Source organism: Equus quagga, unplaced genomic scaffold (genome assembly GCF_021613505.1).
Source record: "Equus quagga isolate Etosha38 unplaced genomic scaffold, UCLA_HA_Equagga_1.0 220_RagTag, whole genome shotgun sequence".
NCBI lineage: Eukaryota > Metazoa > Chordata > Mammalia > Perissodactyla > Equidae > Equus > Equus quagga.
In genome coordinates, this window is record NW_025799647.1 from 3,005,365 (window position 1) to 3,027,508 (window position 22,144).

At 35.7% G+C, this 22,144-nt stretch overlaps 1 protein-coding gene across 4 annotated transcripts in view; it reads right to left on the reverse strand.

Annotated features, from left to right (window-relative positions):
• Positions 1–22,144, reverse strand: part of LOC124233758 (gephyrin) — a 574,265-nt gene that overhangs the window by 100,316 nt on the left and 451,805 nt on the right. For all 4 annotated transcript variants that reach the window (XM_046650942.1, XM_046650941.1, XM_046650940.1 and 1 more), the window contains one exon: positions 9,622–9,759. In XM_046650942.1, the coding sequence (XP_046506898.1) occupies positions 9,622–9,759 (138 nt within the window). The remainder of the gene's footprint in view (positions 1–9,621; positions 9,760–22,144) is intronic.

Below are 22,144 nucleotides of genomic sequence, written 5' to 3' on the forward strand. Positions count from 1 at the left end.
TCTGGCCAAATGACCACTGGTGGCAACAATGTTAGCTAAGGTCAAGAACTAAAAGGAAAGCTGAAGCATGTGCAGATGTGGGTCACTACAGCATTAAAAAAAACAAAACTTTTTAAATGAAGTATAACATACTTACAGAAAGCATCATGATTATTTAACAGACACTAAACATTTAAACATAGTGGATGCCCTTGAGTCTATCTCAATATAATTTATTCTACACGTCTTCTTCTTTGTAAATTTGAGACTAATTAGACAACATTTTGGTACATTATGGACCTCACTTATGTATTACAGGATTCACATATATGTAAAGTGAGAAAGACTGAATGATTTAGGGGTGAATATTCCTTTGGTGAAAACAGGCACATTAATTAATCTTTAGTTACTCCAGAAGTCATGTTTATGGAATAGTACAATAAAAACCCTATGCTTTTAAAATTCTTGGCTTGTTCAGAGTGGTATTGTGTTGCACATTTGTATTTTTCCATCTAAGGATGCTCATTGCCTGCCAACGTGATAAATAAGGGCAAGCATTACAGTTCTTATGTCATAAAATAAAAATAAGTTTTGTAGAAGGTTATAGAATTTGGAATAAACACAAACGTTATGATTATCAGAAATGATTAAGTCATGATTTAGTAATACAAAAAGATGCAACGAAATTGATTATGAATTAATTCAGTTGTGTTGTGGTTTCATGATGTCTATTTTATTATTGAGTGCCTCTGTGTTACATATATTCATTTCTATATATAAAAATCAAGCTTTAAAAATAATAACTGTAAAACTGTAGAAAACATTTAACTTAATTAAAATGAAAGATATATTTTTTAGGGGAAATATTAGTTTCAAAAAATATCTAAAATGTTAGAAAATGTTTCACTTGAGAGTAAGTGCTCACTCCTTTTATACTTAGTGATGGAAACTCTGCTACACCCAGTTCAAATGTGTCACTGATAAATGTGTAGCAGGTAGGTCTAACGGGTAAATTTGTTCGTCAGGATTTGGTACAAACAAGCAAAATGTTCTATAGTTGGAACAATTTAAACCCTTCTTGATTGGTAATTTCTCAATCACTGTCCTATAAACTGTCATATGCTGCAGAGGAAAAAAATATTTTCTTACTATAATTTCCACAATTTTGAACCACATATCCTAGTATCCTAAAAATAATTCCTAACTTTTCCAACACTGATTGGTCCTACAGTAGGATATTACTACGGCTATTAAAAAAAAGGGAAAATGTATTAAGTAGGAAGTATTTTATAAAAAGAAACAAATACATAATGAAATCAAGCTCCTAGGTGGGATGCAACAAGAAATCAATACCAAATATACCAATTATGATATTGACTTTGAAGAAATACTGGTGGCTTATTTCCATATTGCTAAAACCAAAGTAAGGAAATTAGTAAGGTGTTTTAGTCTCAAGGTTGCAATGGTTTCATTGAACCATTCAGTGTTATTTCCAAATGATAAGACAAGATGTTAATAGTTGATATTTTTTTTTAGCAAGTTAACTAAAGACTGAGATTCTGCAGAAAAGGAGTTTATAGAAACAGAAAATAAGATTTTTAACCATTTAAATGAATTCCGTTTTTGGAAAAATTGAGTTAAAGTTTTAAAAATTATTGCAAATCTATTCCATTCTTATAGACATTCAGACACATTACAAAGAAGAATGTTGATTACAATAGATTCCTTGTGTTTCTGATTTTCTTCATATCCTTTTGTCTCACAATTAAAAGAAAGGAAGTTTTGGGTTTCCCTGCCCATATTGCTTGGGGTGAGCTAACAGCCTGCCAGGAGTTGCAAAGTCCTTAACTGAGAAAATAGTCACAAAGGTAACTCCTGTGCAGGACTCCAACGGGAAAGTTAATCAATTCAAACCTAAAAAAAAGAAAAAATCTACTGCCAAGTTTTCATTCCTGGTAATTCTCTTGCTGGTAATGGTAAATCCTTTACTTCCACTTATGTTTGTCTCTCTCTTTTTTTTTTGAGGAAGATTAGCCCTGAGCTAACTACTGCCAATCCTCCTCTTTTTGCTGAGGAAGATGGGCCCTGAGTTAACATCTGTGCCCATCCTCTGCTACTTTATCCGTGGGATGCCTACCACAGCATGGCTTTTGCCAAGTGGTGGGTGCCATGTCCGCACCAGCGATCTGAACTGGCGAACCCCGGGCTGCTGAGAAGTGCAATGTGAGAACTTAACTGATGCACCACTGGGCCAGCCCCTATGTTTGTCTCTTTTCATTTGCACTAATTTTCTTCACTACAGTTTGGGAAATCCTGTATATTTACATGAAGTTTCATAATTCTACCAATATAACATTAAGAATAGACAGGAATGAGTTATTGCTAAAAATCTGAGATCCTTCTTCATAATTTTGATCATTGCAAGAATAAGGTATTTTGATGTTATTCCTTCTTAGAAATTTTCTACTTTCATTCCATTTTAACCAAAATTTTTTCCATTGCTTACATTCTGAACCCTAACTTAATAGTACTAACATAGACTATGGCACTTCAAAATAGATACTGAATAAAAAGATTGCTAAATAAACTATACCAAATAAGACATGTATATTTAAAATATGAGAAGATAATGAAGTACCCAAAAAGAATAGAAAACTAAAAATCTCATTTAAAGAGTGTATCTTGTCTTAACCACCAATATATTCAATAAAAGCTATGTAAATTAACTTAAATAAACCATATTGAAAAATTAATTCCTCCTCACTTTTTTCTTTTTTTTGAGGAACATTAGCCATGAGCGAACATCTGCCGCCAATCCTCTTCTTTTTGCTGAAGAAGATTGGGCCTGAGCTAACATCCGTGCCCATCTTCCTCTTTTATAGGTGGTACGTCTGCCACAGCATGGCTTGATAAGCGGTGCTAGGTCCACATCTGAGATCTGAACTGGTGAACCTTGGGCTGCTGAAGCTGAACATGTAAACTTAACCACTACACCACTGGGCTGGCCCATCCTTACTTTTTTTATTAAATATGAATTACTTTCTGTTAAAATTACTCAAAGTGAGGTACGTTTACAATATGCTTTATTTAAAAAAAAAGATGCTACATAGATAGAGATACATAATTGTATGCACAGAAGGAAGTATGAAATAGGAAGATTAGTCTACCTAGTTGTGAAATAGGGATAACTAGGCCAAGGTTATAGGTCTGATTTCTATTTGAGTGAATTAATTTTATTCAATAAAATAAGAATAAAAACAAGTCCCCTACACAAGGGACCTTTGTGAGTACTGTAATAACAGCACACATGTGGTATCCATAGTATTGGAGGAAAAAAAGCAACTGAGGGCACATATACAGAAAGCAGTTTGGGAATCAATCGTAATCTTTGGATATGAAGAACAGCATAATTGCCTAGAGGCTGTGATTATACACACACACACACACACACACACACGTCATGAATATTATACAGAGAAGGATTTAATGAAATGTTCATATTTGAGAAATGCAGGGAGAAGCATAAAGGTAAGGGTGTAATAAGAACCATAAACATGAAGGATATAATAGGATGCACATATTTTTAGAGGTATAATAAAGCTTATGAACTAAAGAGTCTAAAGGGATGAGACTACCTGAAGGAAACTATGAATGAGTTCAAGTGGCCGCACTCATGGAAAAATCTACAGAAAATGCCAGCAAAGACCAATATCCCAGGAGATAATCTGCAAGTAAATGAGATCATCCTAGGTGAAGACCTTACTAGACTGGAGGTAGAAAGTGGAGGCAGTAATTTGGTTAATAAAAATATATGCTGTCACTTGAAATATTTCAATAACTACCTCAATTCTCTGCTTCAATTTTGTAAAGCTCAACCAGAGATAAGCAGAAAAACAATGAAAACTGCTGTTTAGTTAAATTTTCTAATGAGATAGGAAGCACATGCCTGAATGACCTGGGTGGGTGGAATGTAAATTTGATTACAACAAAATACACAGACAACCAGAGATTGTTAACGTGGATCAACAAAGGGAGCTGAGCCAAGGAATTGTAGCTTTGACTCAGTAATTTACAAGTGCTTAGCCTAGGGCTATGATCTCAGAGTCCCCACGTGGAGAAGGAAGGGATGGGAACAAGTTGCTATATTCCAAACATGGCAGCTTAGTGAATACTAAATGTTTTACATATAAAATTTCCTTTAACAGTAACTCATAATGACCCTATTGGGTAGACATTATTTCTAGTTTTTACATATGAGAGAAATAAGACTCAGAAAGTTCATGCAGCTTGCCCAAGGTCTCTCAGCTAGTTAAAAGTAAAGCAAGGTAAAGAATATGTTTTGATGGCAAAGCCCCTTCCAGTATACCTTTACTTCCTTCTCCCTTATTCTCTGATAGCCCCTGAACCGTCAGGAGGAGTTAATGAATTCCTAGCATGACTTGTGAACCACTTTTGCAAGAACCTCCTACTGCTTGGAATCAGGAGCTTCTGCATTGCTTCCAGAGGGCAGTGAATTTCTGCTTAAGATAACCATCTATCTTCAGGCAGTTATCTAACGATAATTCAGAAACAGGGAGAAGCGCCTCTGCTATGGTCAGTATTCTAAAAGAGAGATTTCACTGCTTCAAACTGAGTTCCAACAACAAAGCTTTAAATTTCCTTGACTAGAGCTGCTTAAGTCTTTTGTGGAAAAACAAAGAACCCAGGTGAGAGATGCTGAAGTCTTTGGTCATGTAATCTTAAATGAGAAAGCCTAGAGCTTGTAATCTAAAATAATGCTCCTGAGAAAGCAGAATCCTTTCTATTAAAAGCTTATAGCTTTTCCATTGTTAATTGAAAGAGATTGGGAATTATAAGGAATAGTGCCAGAATCTTTTAATCTATTTTACAGTAGCTAGTACTGTATCAAATATAAAGTTGGAATTTATTCATGTCATGCATTTACAAGCAAAGAAAATGAACCATAAATGGTAGTCTTACAACTATTATCATCCATTGTTATGCCATGTATGCCTCTCCCAAGAAACCAAAGGAAGGTATTTATAATCTCTGGAGCACTTGCTCCTTAAAGGCCTTGCTTGCAGATAGGGGCTGAAAATAGTAGATATACTAAAGGACAGACCAGAGACAAGAGAAAATTTATCTGAGCCAAAACAGATTAAACAAACGATACTTTATACATACATGCACATCTAGGCACTTGCTTTAGAAGAATAATTTTCATATTGATTTGAGATGTAGTGTGCCATAGTAGAACGAACAGCAGACCAGGAGTCGAGAATCCTAGGTTCTAGTTGTTTTCAATCACAACTATTTGTCTAACTTTAAGAACATTATTACACCTCCTTGGTCTTAAGTTCCCTTGTCTTTAAAGTAAGAAAGATGACTTGATCTCAAAGTTACCTTCTTATTATAATATTCTACGTAGTTCATGTATTATACTCTAGAATTCCTTCATAGAGTTACCCTATGTCCATGACCTTTACAACAATTACTTCCAGTATTTCTGTATAGGATTCATCCTTAGTTTTCTGGGATTATTGCTGAGCCTTCTCAGACATATAAAAGTAATTTTAGAGATGTTACAGTTCTAAACTGCTTCATAGATTCAGTGGTTCTGGACCTCTCTTAGGAAACATGGCCTTTCCTCCATGGGCTTCTATACTTGTAGATGTCAGAGTATTTGCAGAGGCAGAATATTTGAGATTTCAGAGAACTGTAAAGGTCTTTCAGTCCCTCCTCCCATCCCCGACACTTTTCCTACTCAGTGATTGACAGAGGAAATTCGATAGTTAGAGGTACATCTAGCTGAAATCAAAACAAACTATGAGAGTTTGTTCATTAAAATGCAAACATCCTTGGTAAAGATAACATTTAAAGTGCAGTGAGAATGAGTTTCTAATCCTTTTTCTGGGGAGAAATCTCTTACTTTCAGTAAGGCCATATTTGACTCATGACAATTCAATTTATAGTGATTCACACTTAGAGTACTCTGCTTTTTATACTCACGTTATTTATTAGGGCATTTATGATAGAGAGTGATCAAATATGGCAGTCAGTTCTATCATAAAACGTATGAACAAAGTGCTGTGGGAACAGGGAGGAGGGGTACTTAACCGAGCTAGGGAGGGGGGAAGTGAACATCAGAAATGTCTTCATGGAGGAGAAACTTAAGTTTAATCTTAAAGAACACGTAGTAGGGGGAACGGGGAGATGTTGGTCAAAGGGTACAAACTTTCATTTATAAGATGAATAAGTTCTGAGGGTCTAACGTACAGCATGGTGACTATAGTTAATAATGCTGTATTGTATACTTGAAATTTGCTAAGAAAGTAAATTTTAAGTGTTCTCACTACACACACATATACACACACACAAAAGGTAACTGTGAGGTGATGGATGTGTTAATTAGCTTGATTGTGGTAACTGTTTCACAATATATATGAACATCAAATCATCATGCTATATAACTTAAATATATACAATTTTTGTTTTTCAATTATACCTCAATAAAGCTAGGGGAAAAAAAAAAGAATACGTAGTAGCCAGGCAAAGAAGTAGGATAAAGTTGTTCCAAGCAAAAGATAGTATATGCAAAGGCCTGGAGGGTAAGAGAATAAAAGGTAAGAAACAGCGTGGTAGGTTTAGGGAAAAGCAAATTCTGATGCGAAGGAATTAAGAGAAGAAACTGAAAAAAGTAGGAAGAAATTAGATTATTAAGGGCCTTATATGACATGTCAAAGATTTTGGATTTTATCTGGAGGTTTTGAGGAGAACTACTGCAGAGTTGTATGCAGAGAAATGTTAATAATAAATTTGCCATTTGAACAGATTACTTTGGCATCTAATTGGAGAAAAGACTGGGAGGACGCTAATAGGGGAAGGGGAGCCTGTTAAAATGATCCAGGAAATTAATAATAAAGACCTTAACTGATAGCAGTGGAGATAGAGAACAAAGGATGGATTCAGGAGGAAGTAGAAGAAACAAGTATTGTAGAGGTAAGGAAAATAAGTTTAGTGTAAGTCATGTTAAATTTACTAGTAGCAGGTATACATCTGGTATGAGTTTGGAGCTCAGGCAAGGTCTGGGTAGTATTAGAAATCACTTCATAGGTGGTATTTGAAACCACTGGCACGCATGAGGTCATCTGAAGTGAATGTGCAAGATGTGAAAAGGGCCAAAGACAAAAACTCTAAAGAAAGTTTTTATTTAAGGAATTGACAAACGAAGGCAAGCCTACAAAAGAGCCAATGAGGGAGCCAAGTACCACACTGTTTACCTGTCCCTCTTCTGCCCTCCACAGTAGGATCCATGAGGCAGGAGTTTTGTTTCACTCATCTTTGTACATCCAGGACTTAACACAGTACCCGACGTTTGGTAGATGTCTAACAAATATTTGTTGAACAAATTTAATTTTGTTTCTATATATGGTGGTATTTTCTAAACACCTAACTAAAGTGCCTAGGAGGTTTGATTACAATACTCTTGCAGTAAACATGGAGCTTGATCCAATTCAAAAGTTGAATGTAAACCTCACTATTATTTTTCATCTTCAGGGGTGGAAACACTTGACAAGGAAGTCAACCATCCATGAAGTGTTTGCTTACTTATGAGTGACAACTGATTTGATGAACAAATGAAGGGTAAACAAGCACATGAGGGGAAAAGAGAATCCATCTGACAGTATTTTTTTTTCTAGAGGAAAAAGAGAAATGGCCATTTCCAATGGTTTTTTCCTTAAAAGGATTATAATTTCTGTCTAAATGTGGCTTGGCAAACACAGTGAAATTTTTCTAAGGACTGATGTTAATGGACACTCCCCTGAAATTACAAGAGGCCAGGGATGGTTGATTTATTTTTATAACAGGTAAAGTATTATTTAAATTTTGTTCCCCACTTAAGTTTATATTCATATTTTCTAAAAATGTCTTGGTGTGGACTGATATCAAAAAATATCTGAATATTCTGTGTTTAGTAATAGAAAGAAACCTATTTCATTAAAATTGATTTCTGAAATCTTATAGTTAATTCCTGACTAATTCTCCACTCTAGTCAGTTTTCTAATTTTTATTTCCTTTAATGAAGAGTAAAACCAAAACAAAAGAAAAGGTTTAAGTCTAATGATATACATATCTAAACGAATGTAAGTCAACGATGTAAGATAAGTGTAAACTATATAAAAATATTTTTTTTCTAAGTAGGGTCAGGGACCAAAGAGCTAGAAATTTGACATTTAATATTTCACTAGGTTAGGCCTTTTAATTTTAACATAATTTATTATGTTATCTACTATTACTTTTTATATTTGAATACTGGAAGAACAGCACTATCATGTAGTACTACAAAGAAGAACGTAAGTCTTTTTTATTTTTTTATTTTATTTTTTTTGAGGAAGATTAGCCCTGAGCTAACTGCTGCCAATCCTCCTCTTTTTGCTGAGGAAGACTGGCCCTGAGCTAACATCCATGCCCATCTTCCTCTACTTTATATGTGGGATGTCTACCACAGCATGGCGTGCCAAGTGGTGCCATGTCCATACCCGGGATCCGAAGAGGCGAACCCTGGGCTGCTGAAGCGGAACGTGCAGACTTAACCACTGTGCCACCAGGCCAGGCCCAGAACATAAGTCTTGAGGCTTAATCCTATTCCTTTTCTGCTGTGTCTAGTTTCCCTGCAGAAAAATTAGGGTGTTTGTATAGATGCTCTCTAACGTTCACTGAAGTTTGAATATTTTATGATCTATGAATAAAGTCCTTTATTGGTAAGATTAATCCTTTTGTGCTATTTTTATCTGCAAAATAAAACAATTAAGACGCCATAGTTTATTCAGATTGCACTAAATACACCTTCTATGCTGAATTTTTAGAAAGGGAAATGGTTGATTAAAAACCAAAAAAACTGGGGAGCAGTACCTTTCCATGGTCTTTCCACAAGCTGCCCTCAACCTGCTACTAAACTACGAGCAAAAAATGAGAAGATAGATGAAGCAGAAAAACTGAGATCAGATTGGTTGCTCAGTGATCCATGGATAAATTAATGAAGCTTTTACATTTTACATTTAAAAACATGTTTTCCAGAAAGGAGACACATTAGTCATCTCCCATGTCTGAAAGGATATCAGGTAGACTCAGTTAACTATTTTTGTCACTCAGTGCTGATAGTCCTGACTTTAGTTTAGAGTATTGGTATTTTGATGGACAGGAGAACCAGTTGATTTTTTCCATTTGTTTTCTCTCCTCAAAGCCCCAGGACACAGTTGTATGTCCTAGTAGTAAGTCATTCCAGTTCTTCTATGTGGGACGCCACCACAGCATGGCTGGATGAGCAGTGTGTAGCTCCACACCCGGGATTCAAACCAGCAAACCCCGGGATACAGAAGCCGAGCATGTGAAGTTAACAACTTGGCCACGGGCCCGGCCCCTTCATATGTTTTTTTTTTAATGAAAAGGAAATTTTATGGGTGCTTTACTCTGTATAGCATTAAGACTAATCTTAGAGTTGAGTAGAAATAAAAAGCAAAAAGAATGATGGTAGTAATTGTTAGAATGGTTAATAAATTTTCTCTTTCAGGAAAACTGTGTATTAATGTTATATAAATCTTACTTAGAAAAAAATGAAAAGAAAAGGCAACGAGTAAATACCTCGGTAGTTGATGATTTCTGTCCCAAGCACCGGAGTCATCTCCAGGACTGTGATGAAGGCTTTGTCCATAGACGTTAGAGGAAAAGGAGACATGCGATGTCTTCTAGCCACCTTGGTGATATCAACAGCACTGTGACCTAAACAGGAAGATAATTAACTAAGAATATGATGCTGAAACACTGATTAAAAAGTGGGAATGACTTTAACATTAAACATTGGAACATTAAGTCAAGTTAACGATGCTACATCATGTGTCAAGACTTGGTGAAATTTAATGATGATACTGGCTAATCCTTTTTGAGTGTTAACCATGTGTCACAGAACTGTTCTAATTAATCTTCACAGCAACCTTATGAGGAGGCATCCTTATTAACTGATGAGGAAAGAGAGGTTTACATATCTTGGTCTAAATCACAGAGCTAGTAACAGAAGCGCCAGGATTCAAACATAGGTAGCTTAGCTTCAGAGTCCATGTCCTTAACCACTATACTAAACTTTGAACACTTAATGAGTTAGTTAGTAAAATGAAACACAGTCATGCACCACATACTGATGTTTCAGTCAATGATGAACCACATATATGATGGTGGTCCCATGAGATAAGTACCACATAGCCTAGGTGTGTAGTAGTCTATGCTACCAGGTTTGTGAAAGTGTACTCTATCATGTTTGCAAAATGACAAAATCACCTAGTGATGCATTTCTCAGAATGTACCCTTGTCATTAAACAGTGCATGACTGCATCCAAACTTGAATTTACTTAAGATTTCATAGGAAATTTTCCTTCCTCTTAAAAAAGTCATAGAAATAGATTATTATTTAGCTACTCATTCCCCACCTAACCTTATCTAGTCCCATGGCATTAATATCACCCACACTCTAAAGCACCTAATTTTATATCTCCAATCCCAACGCCTACCTTGAACTATAGATTTGTTTGTCATTCAAATAACTGGTGGATAACAATATATATATCCAAATTTATAAATCATCCAACATGCACTTGGATGTGTAATAGGCAATTCAAACCTAATATGTCCAAAATCAAACTCTTGATTACCACCTTCCTATCCAACCCATATGATCTCTTATTCTCTTGTAGTTCCCATTTCAGTAAATAGCAACTCCATTCTTCCAGTTACTAATCCAAAACTTCTCTTTTCATCAGAACCATATCTAAACTACCTTTGAAATATATCTAGAATCTGATCATTACTCACTATCTTCACAACTACTACAATAGTTGGAACCATCATTTATTTCCTGGGAAAATGAAGTCTCCTCACTGGTTTCCTTGCTTCTATCTTTGTCCCACTACAATTTACTCTCCATTCAGTAGAGTGATCCTTTTATATTGTAAGTTGGATCATGCTAATCTCTGATCACAAGCCTCCAATGACTTTCCATTTCACTCAGAGAAAAATTTTTGCTATGGCCTACAAAGCCCAACATATTATGGCCCTCACTGTTCTCATCTCCTATCATTTCCCATCTTGTTCACTGTGCTCCAGCCATACTGGTTTCTTGCTGGTCCTTGAACACGCCAAATTTATCTCTCTTCAGGATCTTTGTACTAGCTGTTTCCTCTACTTGGACCATTCTTCCCGATATTATGGCTCCATCCATCTCTCATTTCTTTCAGGTCTTTGCTAAAATATCACGTTATTAGAGAGGCCTGATGTTAAACATCCTATATAGAATATTATCTACCATGACCCTCCATCCTCCTTACCTTACTTTACCTTTCTTCATGGATATACATATACACATATATATGGATATTCATAACCATATTCTATAGTCTATATAATATGTATTTATATTTATTTGTTTATAGCCTTCTTCTAAGTAGACTGCAAGCTCCATGAGAGCAGCTACTTTGTCTTTTTTGTTAATCATTGTTATCCTCAATACCTGGAACAGTACCTGGCACATATTAAGCAATAAAAAAATAAATATTTCTTGAATTAGTAAATGAATCATTTAATGACAAAGAGGGACTTCTTAGAGAATTATATCTTCATGCATAAATAACTTGTCCTGTTCTTTGGAATCTTAAAGGTCTACAGCCCAAAGGGAAAACAGAAAAGGAGTAACTGCAAACATTGTTGCTTGGCTATCTTAACTGTTATCCACAACTCCCTTCTTCCCCAGTCACTTTGCAGCTACAGTGGCCATATGATATAGTTCTGGCCAGTAAGATGTAGGAAGTCCCTGATGAAGAGATAAAGCTTTAACAAGAGAAAGCTTTTGCCCTTTTACGTTCTTTCTACTAGGAACATGGTTAGATACTGGGAGGTGTCGTAGCCATTTTTCCACCAAGAGGATGGAAACCCACACAGTAAATATGGAAACATGAGAAGAAAAAAGAGCCCGAGTCTCTGGATGACAGTGTTGAGCTGCCATACAAGCCCTAGACTGCCTGCTTCTAGACTTTTGCTAAGTGAGACAAATAAGCTCCTATTTCATTAATCTACTTTATAATGATTGTATATATCCCTCGATCGTCTGCAAGTTCCTGGTCACTGCAATTTATTGAATTTAGTACTCCTACCCCAACTCGAGCAGCTGCTTCAGACATATTAACTGAATTGACTAAAAGGTATCGACCCAAAGAGTTCCCATTCTAAGACAAATGACACGTCATAAGTACTCAAAGAAAAAGACACATAAAGATGCTTATACTTATGACATTTCTCCCCCATGGGCAATTGTAAAATTACAAAATTTTCAAAGCCTGAAGGACCTTAGAGATTATTTAGTGCTAAATATGAAAAACATTTTATACTCAAAATTTAAGTAGGTGAACACTTAAAAAAGAATTATGTATGATTTATCATTTACTTACAATTGAAATATAAATTTATTTATAACTCACTTTCACTGAAGTCCCGGTCTTATCATTAAACATCATAAAAACATATTATCACAACCAGTGTAACTGGAGAGAAAGATAGAGACAGGTGCTTCTGCTTTTTATTCAGGTTTATAGGTTTCTTATCTAATCTTTTCTAAGATATGCTTTACCTTCTTTATGGTGCAAATTGTGTATAACCTTATAAAAGCTGTCCTTTTGAAATGTTTAGTTTCTGAGGAGAAAACTGTACTTTTTAACTGCACTGAGTTTGTTAAATATGCCTTGTAATAGAATAGAAATTTTCTGATTAGAAAGCAAATTTGATTACTGGTGACACACACATCCATTCAATAAATATTTACTGAATGCATTTTATGAACCAGGCACAGTTAGGGACCTGGGATACACAGAGTAAGATATACCCTGCCATGAAGAACATTACAGCTCAGCAGAAAGGAGAGGTATGTAAGTAAGTTAAAAAACAAGAGCAGGAGGGTAGTAAACCACCTGACAGTTCTCGAACTGTACAGATTGGTAGTTCTTTCTTTGTTTTTGGAAATTGTGGATAAAAATCTGAATATCTACCAGCCTGGAAAAATCCTTCCCATCTTTAAACAATTTTGTACCTTGTTTATGTTTTTCTTATGGAACCTACCACTCTCCATCTTGTTATAGACATTTAAATATTTGTCTTAACTATGTCAGTTGACTGTAAACTCCTTGAAGGCAGAATCTTTATTTTATTAATCTTTGCATCTTTTGCCACTTTTAGAACAATGCTTTCCTTATAGTAGGTACTGAATAAATACTTAAGGTATGAATGAATAGCAAATCCTTCAAAGTCAAAAGCTGGGAGGGAAAAACAAAGTGGCACCTACTCTGCCCTTTTGCTTCTCTAAGCCCTTCAACATTTATAGACTCTCTGTCATGAAGTGACTGCCTCACTGGATAAATAAACCAAACTTTGATGCAAATGGGTTAATATTGGTCACTGGCTAAGCTACTTCCCTGTTATCACAGGGGCCTTCTGGATGTATAATAAATTAACTGAAAGGAATGTCTCAAAAGAGGAGTACTTTAATTCTCTGGAACATTAGCAGGGGTGTGTATGTGTGCATGTGTGTGTGTTCTCAATATTTACTGAGCACCCTCTATGTGTGAAGCAACTTCTTCCCACTCAAGATCCACCCAAAATCACATAGTAGAAACAGTCAGCTACTTCAGAAGGGTTAACTTGGTCCTGTAAATATGAGAAAAACAGTATTTGTCACTAACCTTCTACACACAAGAACAGAATTAATGAAACAGATAATAGCTGCTCTTTTTAAGTCAAAGGAACTACCAAATAACATTAACACACTTAGTTCTGTTGTATCCCTCATCACATGCAGGAGGACTGTGTGTCCATATAAGATTCCTTTTAACAATAGATTATAGTTAAAATGTTTGAAAATCATTGATCTAGGTGATCCAGTGCTCTCGTTTTCAAACCGAAAGTGACAAACAATGCTCCAGGGACAGCACTAGGGACACACACAGAGAGGCACCAGCAGCTGGAGGCACAGGCTGAGGGTGCACAGCATTCAGATGTACAGCTAGGGGCTCTTATGCAGGCCTCCCAAAGACTGGCATGGGGGTGGCCATTTTTAGAAGGCATAAATTTCCAAAATAAATCTGGCAAGCAAACGGTTATGTTTCCTTTTTTTGGTTTGTTTCCATTTTTTAAAGAAACACAATTTCAACTATTTTCTGATGCTGACACCAATGATTTACAAGAAGCTTCAAACCAAAAGCTTCAGAAAATTTAAGAACAGTTATATCTGATTTCTCCTATTTTGCAAGTTACAACCCCGAAGTACTTCTAACTGTCCTGGGCCATTAGAGAACTCAACCAGACATGAAAAAGGATCAAAAAACATTCTGCCTCACATCCCAACCCTCTTCTTGATTCTCAACCTAGCGCAGAAATCTGGTAGAAGAGAAAAAATTTGAGGAAAAAAGTATGTACTTTTGCCTCTTGAAGGTCAGATGGGTTACAGCCTTGCAGCCAGTTTTCACTGAGTGATCCACAAAATCCATTTATGCAGAAGTAGGAAAGAAAGGAAGAGAATAATTTTTTAAAAAGTAAGAAGGTTATAATGAAAAGAATTCAGGTTTTTGGATAGAGGAAATAGCCAAAACTTTTAAAGAAAATTTGGACAGAGTTTTTCCCATAAAGCAAAAACTACTTCATGGCCACAAATACATTCTGATAGCTACTTTACAAATGAATGCCAGCGGTCACAAAGAAAATCTGTGAGGGCATTAGCTCCCTTCAACTCGTGTACACTACAAAACAAAACAAAACTAACGTGAAAATATGCGTCTTACGGAGAAGATTATAGTGTTCAAGGGAATATTTATTTCAACTTACAATAGTAAAATTAGCTAGTAATGTATGGCTGTCACTGATAATTTGCAGTTGGCTAGTTACTTTCATGAAAATAAACTACACAGTGCTTTAGGATATGGGAGTTGGGGCAGGGATGGAGAAAGGAAGTCTAGACATCCTCCCCACTGGTAGCTATCTGAACTGAGCAAAGAGTAACAGGTTGAATTATTATAACATCTAAATTGACAGCATTCTTCTACAATGGGTTTAATTTTGTGAAGTAGATTTGTAGGATTAAAGCAATTTTAAATGAACCATAGACTGATGATCTAGAGGTTTCTTGAATAAGCCTACACTTCCATAAGTAAAATTTAACTTGTCTCTTTTATATTTTCTGTTGCATAAGTCCAGACATGAGGTTGATTATATACGAGTTCAGAATCTTTTCAGGTAAAGTATTCAAAATGTTATTGATATTTCCTATCTTCCATGCAGCAGTTATAATCACTATAAAGACTATATAAGGAGACAGTGTAAAAACAGAATGGGTTCACTCAGGATTGCCATCATCAAAGACATGTTTAAATACTAATGGCAACGTCTATGATGTACAAGGCCTTCAAAGGGACATAGAAAGTAGAAACAACAGATTCCTTTCCACTGAGTAGAGTAACTAAGGATCCTTGTTATGTAGTATTAATCTTTTTCTCACGGCATGGCCATCTTGAAATGGAGCTGTTTATACCAATGAAATTATTTTTCCTACTTCAAACGCATCCTTTTCAATCTGCCAAATCTTAACATACAGTGTTTCATCTTGGCTTGAAAATTCATTTTTCAAATTAGAAGTAAATGAAGAAAAAATGCTTTCAGATGATAGAACAAAATATAATACAAACAAGATGTTCATGTAGGTTCTTCTTGATTAAATTCAAAACCTCAAGAGGAAACTTCATTCTTCAAACAATCAAGAAAACAGTTCCCCACACTACCTAGAGTATAAATCATTATTCATTCTTTGAGTATACAGAATATCTCAAGGAAGAGACTTGTTCTGCCCTGTTAATTTTATTACCTCTATTTCCTATAGTATTTGCAGCTTGAATTCCTTGTATTTCTACTTTCTACATCTTTCTCAACAGCAAACCACCTAAGATAATGAATAGCTTTTCTGGGAAACTTAAAGAGCTAAGATGACAGTAATTTGTTCAGGTTAAATAGCTAGAGCTTTTGGTAATTCAAAGAATGTGTGGTTCAGATACACTAAGCCTTTACTCTTTCATATAAACCTCTCAAATTAAGAGAAATCAGACCAAAGCTCTAGGGAAATACTGGCAATGGTAGAGTTCGTAGGCTCAGGACTATACGGCACTTTGTTTATCTGAAAATAATTTCACATATTGTTTTCAATTTAATAGTCTTATACGTTTTTTCTACCTGTGTGTTCAAGATAAAGAGCTTTATAGTATTCTGACAAAACCTAGAAACCATAACTGAAAGGATTGTGCTATTTTCCAGGGCTGTATAAGAAATATTAAAGGAAAGTATTCTGGGATTTCTGTGCATCATTATAAAAGAGGGTATTGTTGTCACAAAATGTTTGCTCTATAATTTATATCAAGGTTCACTATCACCCACAAAATAAAATTCAAATTCCTTAAAACGGTATATAAAACCCTTCCTTTCTCCCTTTTTAGCCTCATCACTTATTACCCCATCATTTAGAAAATTGATGATATTGTAGATATCAGAATACACCATACTATTTCATATTTTCTTGCTTTAGCAAAAGATGTTTTCTCTGCCTAGAATAAATTTGCTTCCAACTTTTTGTTTTCCTAGGAAATTATGATCTTTCCCTTACAACCTTCTTTGGTAAGGAAGTACTCAAATAATGACGGGAACATGTCAAAAGGATTTTGGAGTCAACGACTCCCTCTGGCCAAAACTGAGACAACTTAAGCATGAGAATAAATCAGGATAGGGGCTGGTCTGGGGGCATAGTGAACTTAAGTTCACGTGCTCTGCTTTGGGGGCCTGGGGTTTGCGGGTTTGGATCCTGGGTGCGGACCTAGCACCACTTGTCAAGCCACACTATGGTGGTATCCCACATAAAGGAGAAGAGGATCGGCATAGATGTTAGCTCAGTGGCAATATTCCTCAAGCAAAAAGAGGAAGATTGGCAACAGATGTTAGCTCAAGGCCAATCTTCCTCACACACACACACACACACAAAAATAAATAAATAAATAAATAAATAAATAAATAAGGATAGTAACAGATTATAGAGTCCATTAATAAAATAAAAAGAAGACTATAAACATATACTAATATAAATAAATGATTAATTAAAATTCTTCCTTACAACAGAATGCCAACTGATAAATGAAGAAATGTTGGAATTAGAAAACTGCTTCAAGCAAAAATCACCAATGGATACTAAAAATAGAAGGTGAAAACTTCAAGAAAAACAATATATTTATATGGTCTCAACATAGATCCCCAGAAGATTCTTATTAACTACAAAGCAAAATAGTAATTTTACAGTGAAGAAACCTGGCAGACACCACCTTAATCAATTGATCAAAGTTAATATCACCAATAATGGGACAAAATAACATCATGAGCCTCCTGACATGATGCACCGAGAAGGATGAAACATCATGTATGAAGTATTACTGATAAAAATACATAACCTGAATCAAACCATCAGAAACATCAGAAAAGTCTAAATTTGAGGAAAATTTTACCAAATAACTGACCTACACTCTTTAAAAATGTCAAGGTCATGAAAGACAAAGAAATATTGAGGAATTGTTCCAGATAAAGGAGCCTAAAGACACATGATAGCTAAAAGTAATGCATGATTCTGGATTGGATCCTAAATGAGAAAAAGAGAATTTTTTTTCCTTTTGCTATAAAGAACATTATCAGAAAAATTGGCAAAATGTAATTTGAATAAGATTATATAATAGTATTGTGGCAAGGTTCATTTCCTGACTTTGATAATTGTACTGTGGTTATGTAAGAGAGTATTTTTTCTTTTTCCTTTCTTTTCTTTTTTTTTTTTTTAAATAAAGAAAATATATATTTGAAGTATTTAGGGGTAAAGAGGCATCACATCTGCAATTTAGTCACAAGCAGTTCAAGAAAATATGTATTTTAGGGGCCGGCCCCGTGGCTGAGTGGTTAAGTTCACGCGCTCTGCTTTGGTGGCCCAGGGTTTCGCAGGTTTGGATCCTGGGCTTGGACATGGCACTGCTCATCAGGCCATGCTGAGGCGGCATCCCACATGCCACAACTAGAAGGACCCACAACTAAAAATATGCAACTATGTACCAGGGGACTTTGGGGAGAAAAAGGAAAAATAAAATCTTTAACAAAGAAAAAGAAAATATGTATTTTAATACATAGAGAAATGATAAAGCAAATATGGCAAAATGCTAACATTTGGAGGAATTTGAGTGAAAGATACACAGGAATTCTTTGTACTATTCTTGCAGCTTTTCTGAAATTTGAAATTATTTCAAAACAAAAAAACTTTTTTCAATAGTCCCTCCTTTATGAAGTAATGCATGACCATCCTATTTTTATCTGCAATGAGACACTATAAAATACTATCAGAATTCTCACTGCATATTGTATTAACTCCATATTTTACAACAATTATACTTATTTATATTCACGTCTGTTTTCTTAACTACAGTACCAGCTCTTTGAGAAAGGAACACGTGTCTTACCGTCAAGGCCCAAGGATGCTGTGCACATAGTGATCACACAGAAAATTTTTGTTGAATGAGTCTCTAAATCTTTGATTTTAATCACTCCAGAATATACAGAGTAACAAAGAAGATGGGTTGTAGAGATAAACACTACATAAAATTTCAAAACTTATTCCGGTCAATAATTTCAATATTTTCTTTAGTAGAATTGTCTTTTTAAGAAACAATTGCAAACATTTGTTGACAACAGACTTAAAACTAGGTCTTTTCTCTTTTTTGTTAAAAAGTGGCAAAAGAGTTAATGCAGTAGGGAAAAGAAAAAGAATTAAAAAATATGATAATGATCACTTTAGCTGCTAGGGTCAAGTAATCAGGGAAATGGAAAATCAGCTTTATTCAATGTATGTATTACTTAGTTTAAGATTAAATGATAACCCTGCAAGCAACACTTACGTAAATCTTTACAAGTTATTTTTGAGATCAGGAAAACTGTTCAATAGAAACAGATTTATTTGGGGGCTGGTCCTGTGGCTGAGTGGTTAAGTTCATGCGCTCCGCTTTGGTGGCCCAGGGTTTCACTGGTTTGGAATACTGGGTGTGGACATGGCACCGCTCATCAGGCCATGCTGAGGCAGCGTCCCACAGGCCACAACTAGAAGGATGCACAACTGAAATATACAACTATGTACTGGGGGGATTGGGGGAGAAAAAGCAGAAAAAAAAAAAGAAGAAAGGCAACAGTTGTTAGCTCAGGTGCCAATCTTTAAAAAAAAAAAAAAAGAAACAGGTCTACAGAAAAATCATAAGGCCAAAAGGAGGAAAACTAATCCATTTCCCATCATCAGGTGTGAACTGTCTTTATAGTTGTCTTACTTTGGCTTTTATTTTCAACTTGTCACAAATAAGTAAGCTAAATATACAATGTTAAAAGCAAATAGATAAAATTACCTGAAAGAACAGGGTAAAAAAAGATGAAGTGAAAAATGGTATTAGAAGATATATGATAAAGTAGATTAAAGTAACAATAAAGTGAATAAAATTATTTTAAAAAGCTATAAATGTAGGCGTCAATTGCTAATGCTTCCAACAAAGGCAAGCAAAGTCTTTTGAGGTGAGGTGGCTTCAGATAACAGGAGTCTTTCATGACTCTTTTTGGGGTGGACTTGACAAGGTGTTCTTAAAGACTGATGGCTCTTGAGGAAGGCCTCAAATTGGGATCCCTGGGTTCTTGCCCTTACTAGCAGTGCTAGTGCTGTATATACGTTAAGATTGCTGGGGGCCGGTCCCCTGGCCAAGTGGCTAAGTTTGTGAGCTGTGCTTTGGTGGCCTGGGGTTTCGCTGGTTCAAATCCTGGGTGCGGACCTAGTGCTGCTCATCAAGCCATGCTAAGGCGGCATCCCACGTAGCAGGGCTAGAAGGACCAGCAACTAGAATATACAACTATGTACTGGGGGGCTTTGTGGAGAAGAAGGGAAAAAAAAAATTTTGCAATAGATGTTAGCTCAGGGCCAATGTTTGGGGAAAAAAAAAAAAAAGAATTGTGGGTACTGGTTATAGCCACCATGGCAAAAGACTCCCTTTCCTAGATCCCTTTCCTAGAGGGTGTACCCTCTTTCATCAGATTGTTGTCCTCTTTGCTTACACCGTAGGTAATCACCCTTGCTTTGCTGTCATTGTAGTTCAGGAATATAAACCTCATAGCTTGTATATTATCTGATCTGAATCCCTTGGTTCGTTCCTGTCCTGCTATCTGATTACTGGTTTGGTGCCCTTTTGGGTTTCTGAACCCAAGTTGCTTTGTTAGGCTGTTAGGATCCCTTTTAAAAATCTTAAATAGCCAAAAAGCTGACTGAGAGTTCTCTTATTGCCCAAAGAAAGAGGTTGTCAGGATGTAATTTCAGAGACATGAATATAAGTGTAAAAATACATCGTTTTGGTCAGCTTCTATTTGGAATGTCTTCATTGTAAGTGCCACTGGTATTAAAATGCAAAATTACTGTTTTATTTTCTTCAGTAGGTCCTTGTTCTAAACATTCTCTAGACAAAGGTAGAAAAAAAGTAACTTTTCTTTAGAAATCGTAAGTTATTTTATCTCTAAAAGTGGAATCTGACAAATACCTTTTAAAGCCCTTTCTAAGCATTAGAAAGCATTAGTCTCTATAATGCCCTGGGAAAAAGGACCAAGAGAAGTTCAAAGTCGTCTTTGCAGTTAGAAGAATTTTATCAGCTCATGAAAGTTGCATTTCCCTTAGTTAATCTTCCCTACGTGGTAGAGTTTCTCATACTATTAGTTATAAGCACATAAGGCTTCAACTTCCAAAAGGTCCACCCTATATATTAATTTCAACGACAGACAAATAAAAAAGTAAATTTTAGTTAATACCTTTTGTAAGATATTAACAGCCAGCCCTGGTGGTCTAGCTCTTAAGATTGGGAGCTCTTACTGCCATGGCCCAGGTTTGCTTCCCAGTCAGGGTGTTATACTGTGATGGCTGTGTTGCTGTGAGATATTAAAAGCTATGCCACTGGTATTTCAAATATTTGGGGTTACCCACGATGGATGGGTTCCAGCAGAGCTTCCAGACTACGACAGACTAGGAAGAAGAACCTGGCCACCCACTTTGGAAAAAAACTGGCTATGAAAACCCTATGAATAGCAGCAGAGCATTGTTTGATACAGCACTGAAAGGTGAGAGGATGGTGTGAAAAGACCAGGCAGGGTTCCACTCTGCTGTATAGGATCCCTAGGAGTTGGAATAGACTCAACAGCAGTAACAACAACAAAAAAGATGTAAACATTGTTTAACATAATCTTTAGGCATGTGGTAGATGTTAATTTGTAGAGATGAGAAAGGAAATCTTAGAACAGGTGATCATAGAGAATGAGGCAAATGTGAATACTGAGTCAGCGTCATTGATAAAAATAGAAATCTAGTTTTTTAAGTACTTTGCACATAGACAGATAGAAACTATGTAGTTTATTCTGTTTATTGGGCACTTGATTTGATCCAGGTCTTTCTATAGGCCTAAAAAGTGGGGTTAATTCACAACTAATTCTGCTGATATGAGTGCTATAGTTTTAAAAAACGTATAAATCACAGTGGCATTATAATTGTAGAAATAAATATAATCCAAAGTAAATACTGGAAAAAATAATTATATGTGTTAGTAGTAGTTATTTTTAAGTAATAGGATGAGAGTGATTTTTTTCTTCCTACTTTTCCGTATTATTCAGATCATTGACTCAAAAATATTAAATAGGGGGCTGGCCCCATGGCTGAGCAGTTAAATTTGCGTGCTCCGCTTTGGTGGCCTGGGGTTTCACTCGTTTGGATCCTGGGTGCAGACATGGCACCACTCATCAGGCCACTCTGAGGCGGCATCCCACATGGCACAACCAGAGGCACTCACAACTAGAATATACAACTATGTACTGGGGGGCTTTGGGGAGAAGGAGGAGGAAAAAAGAAAAAGACTGGGAACAATTGTTAGCCCAAGTGCCAATCTTCAGAAAAAAAATTTAATAAATGGTTTTTAATTTGAAATAATTATTTTCTTAGGTAACTCTCGCC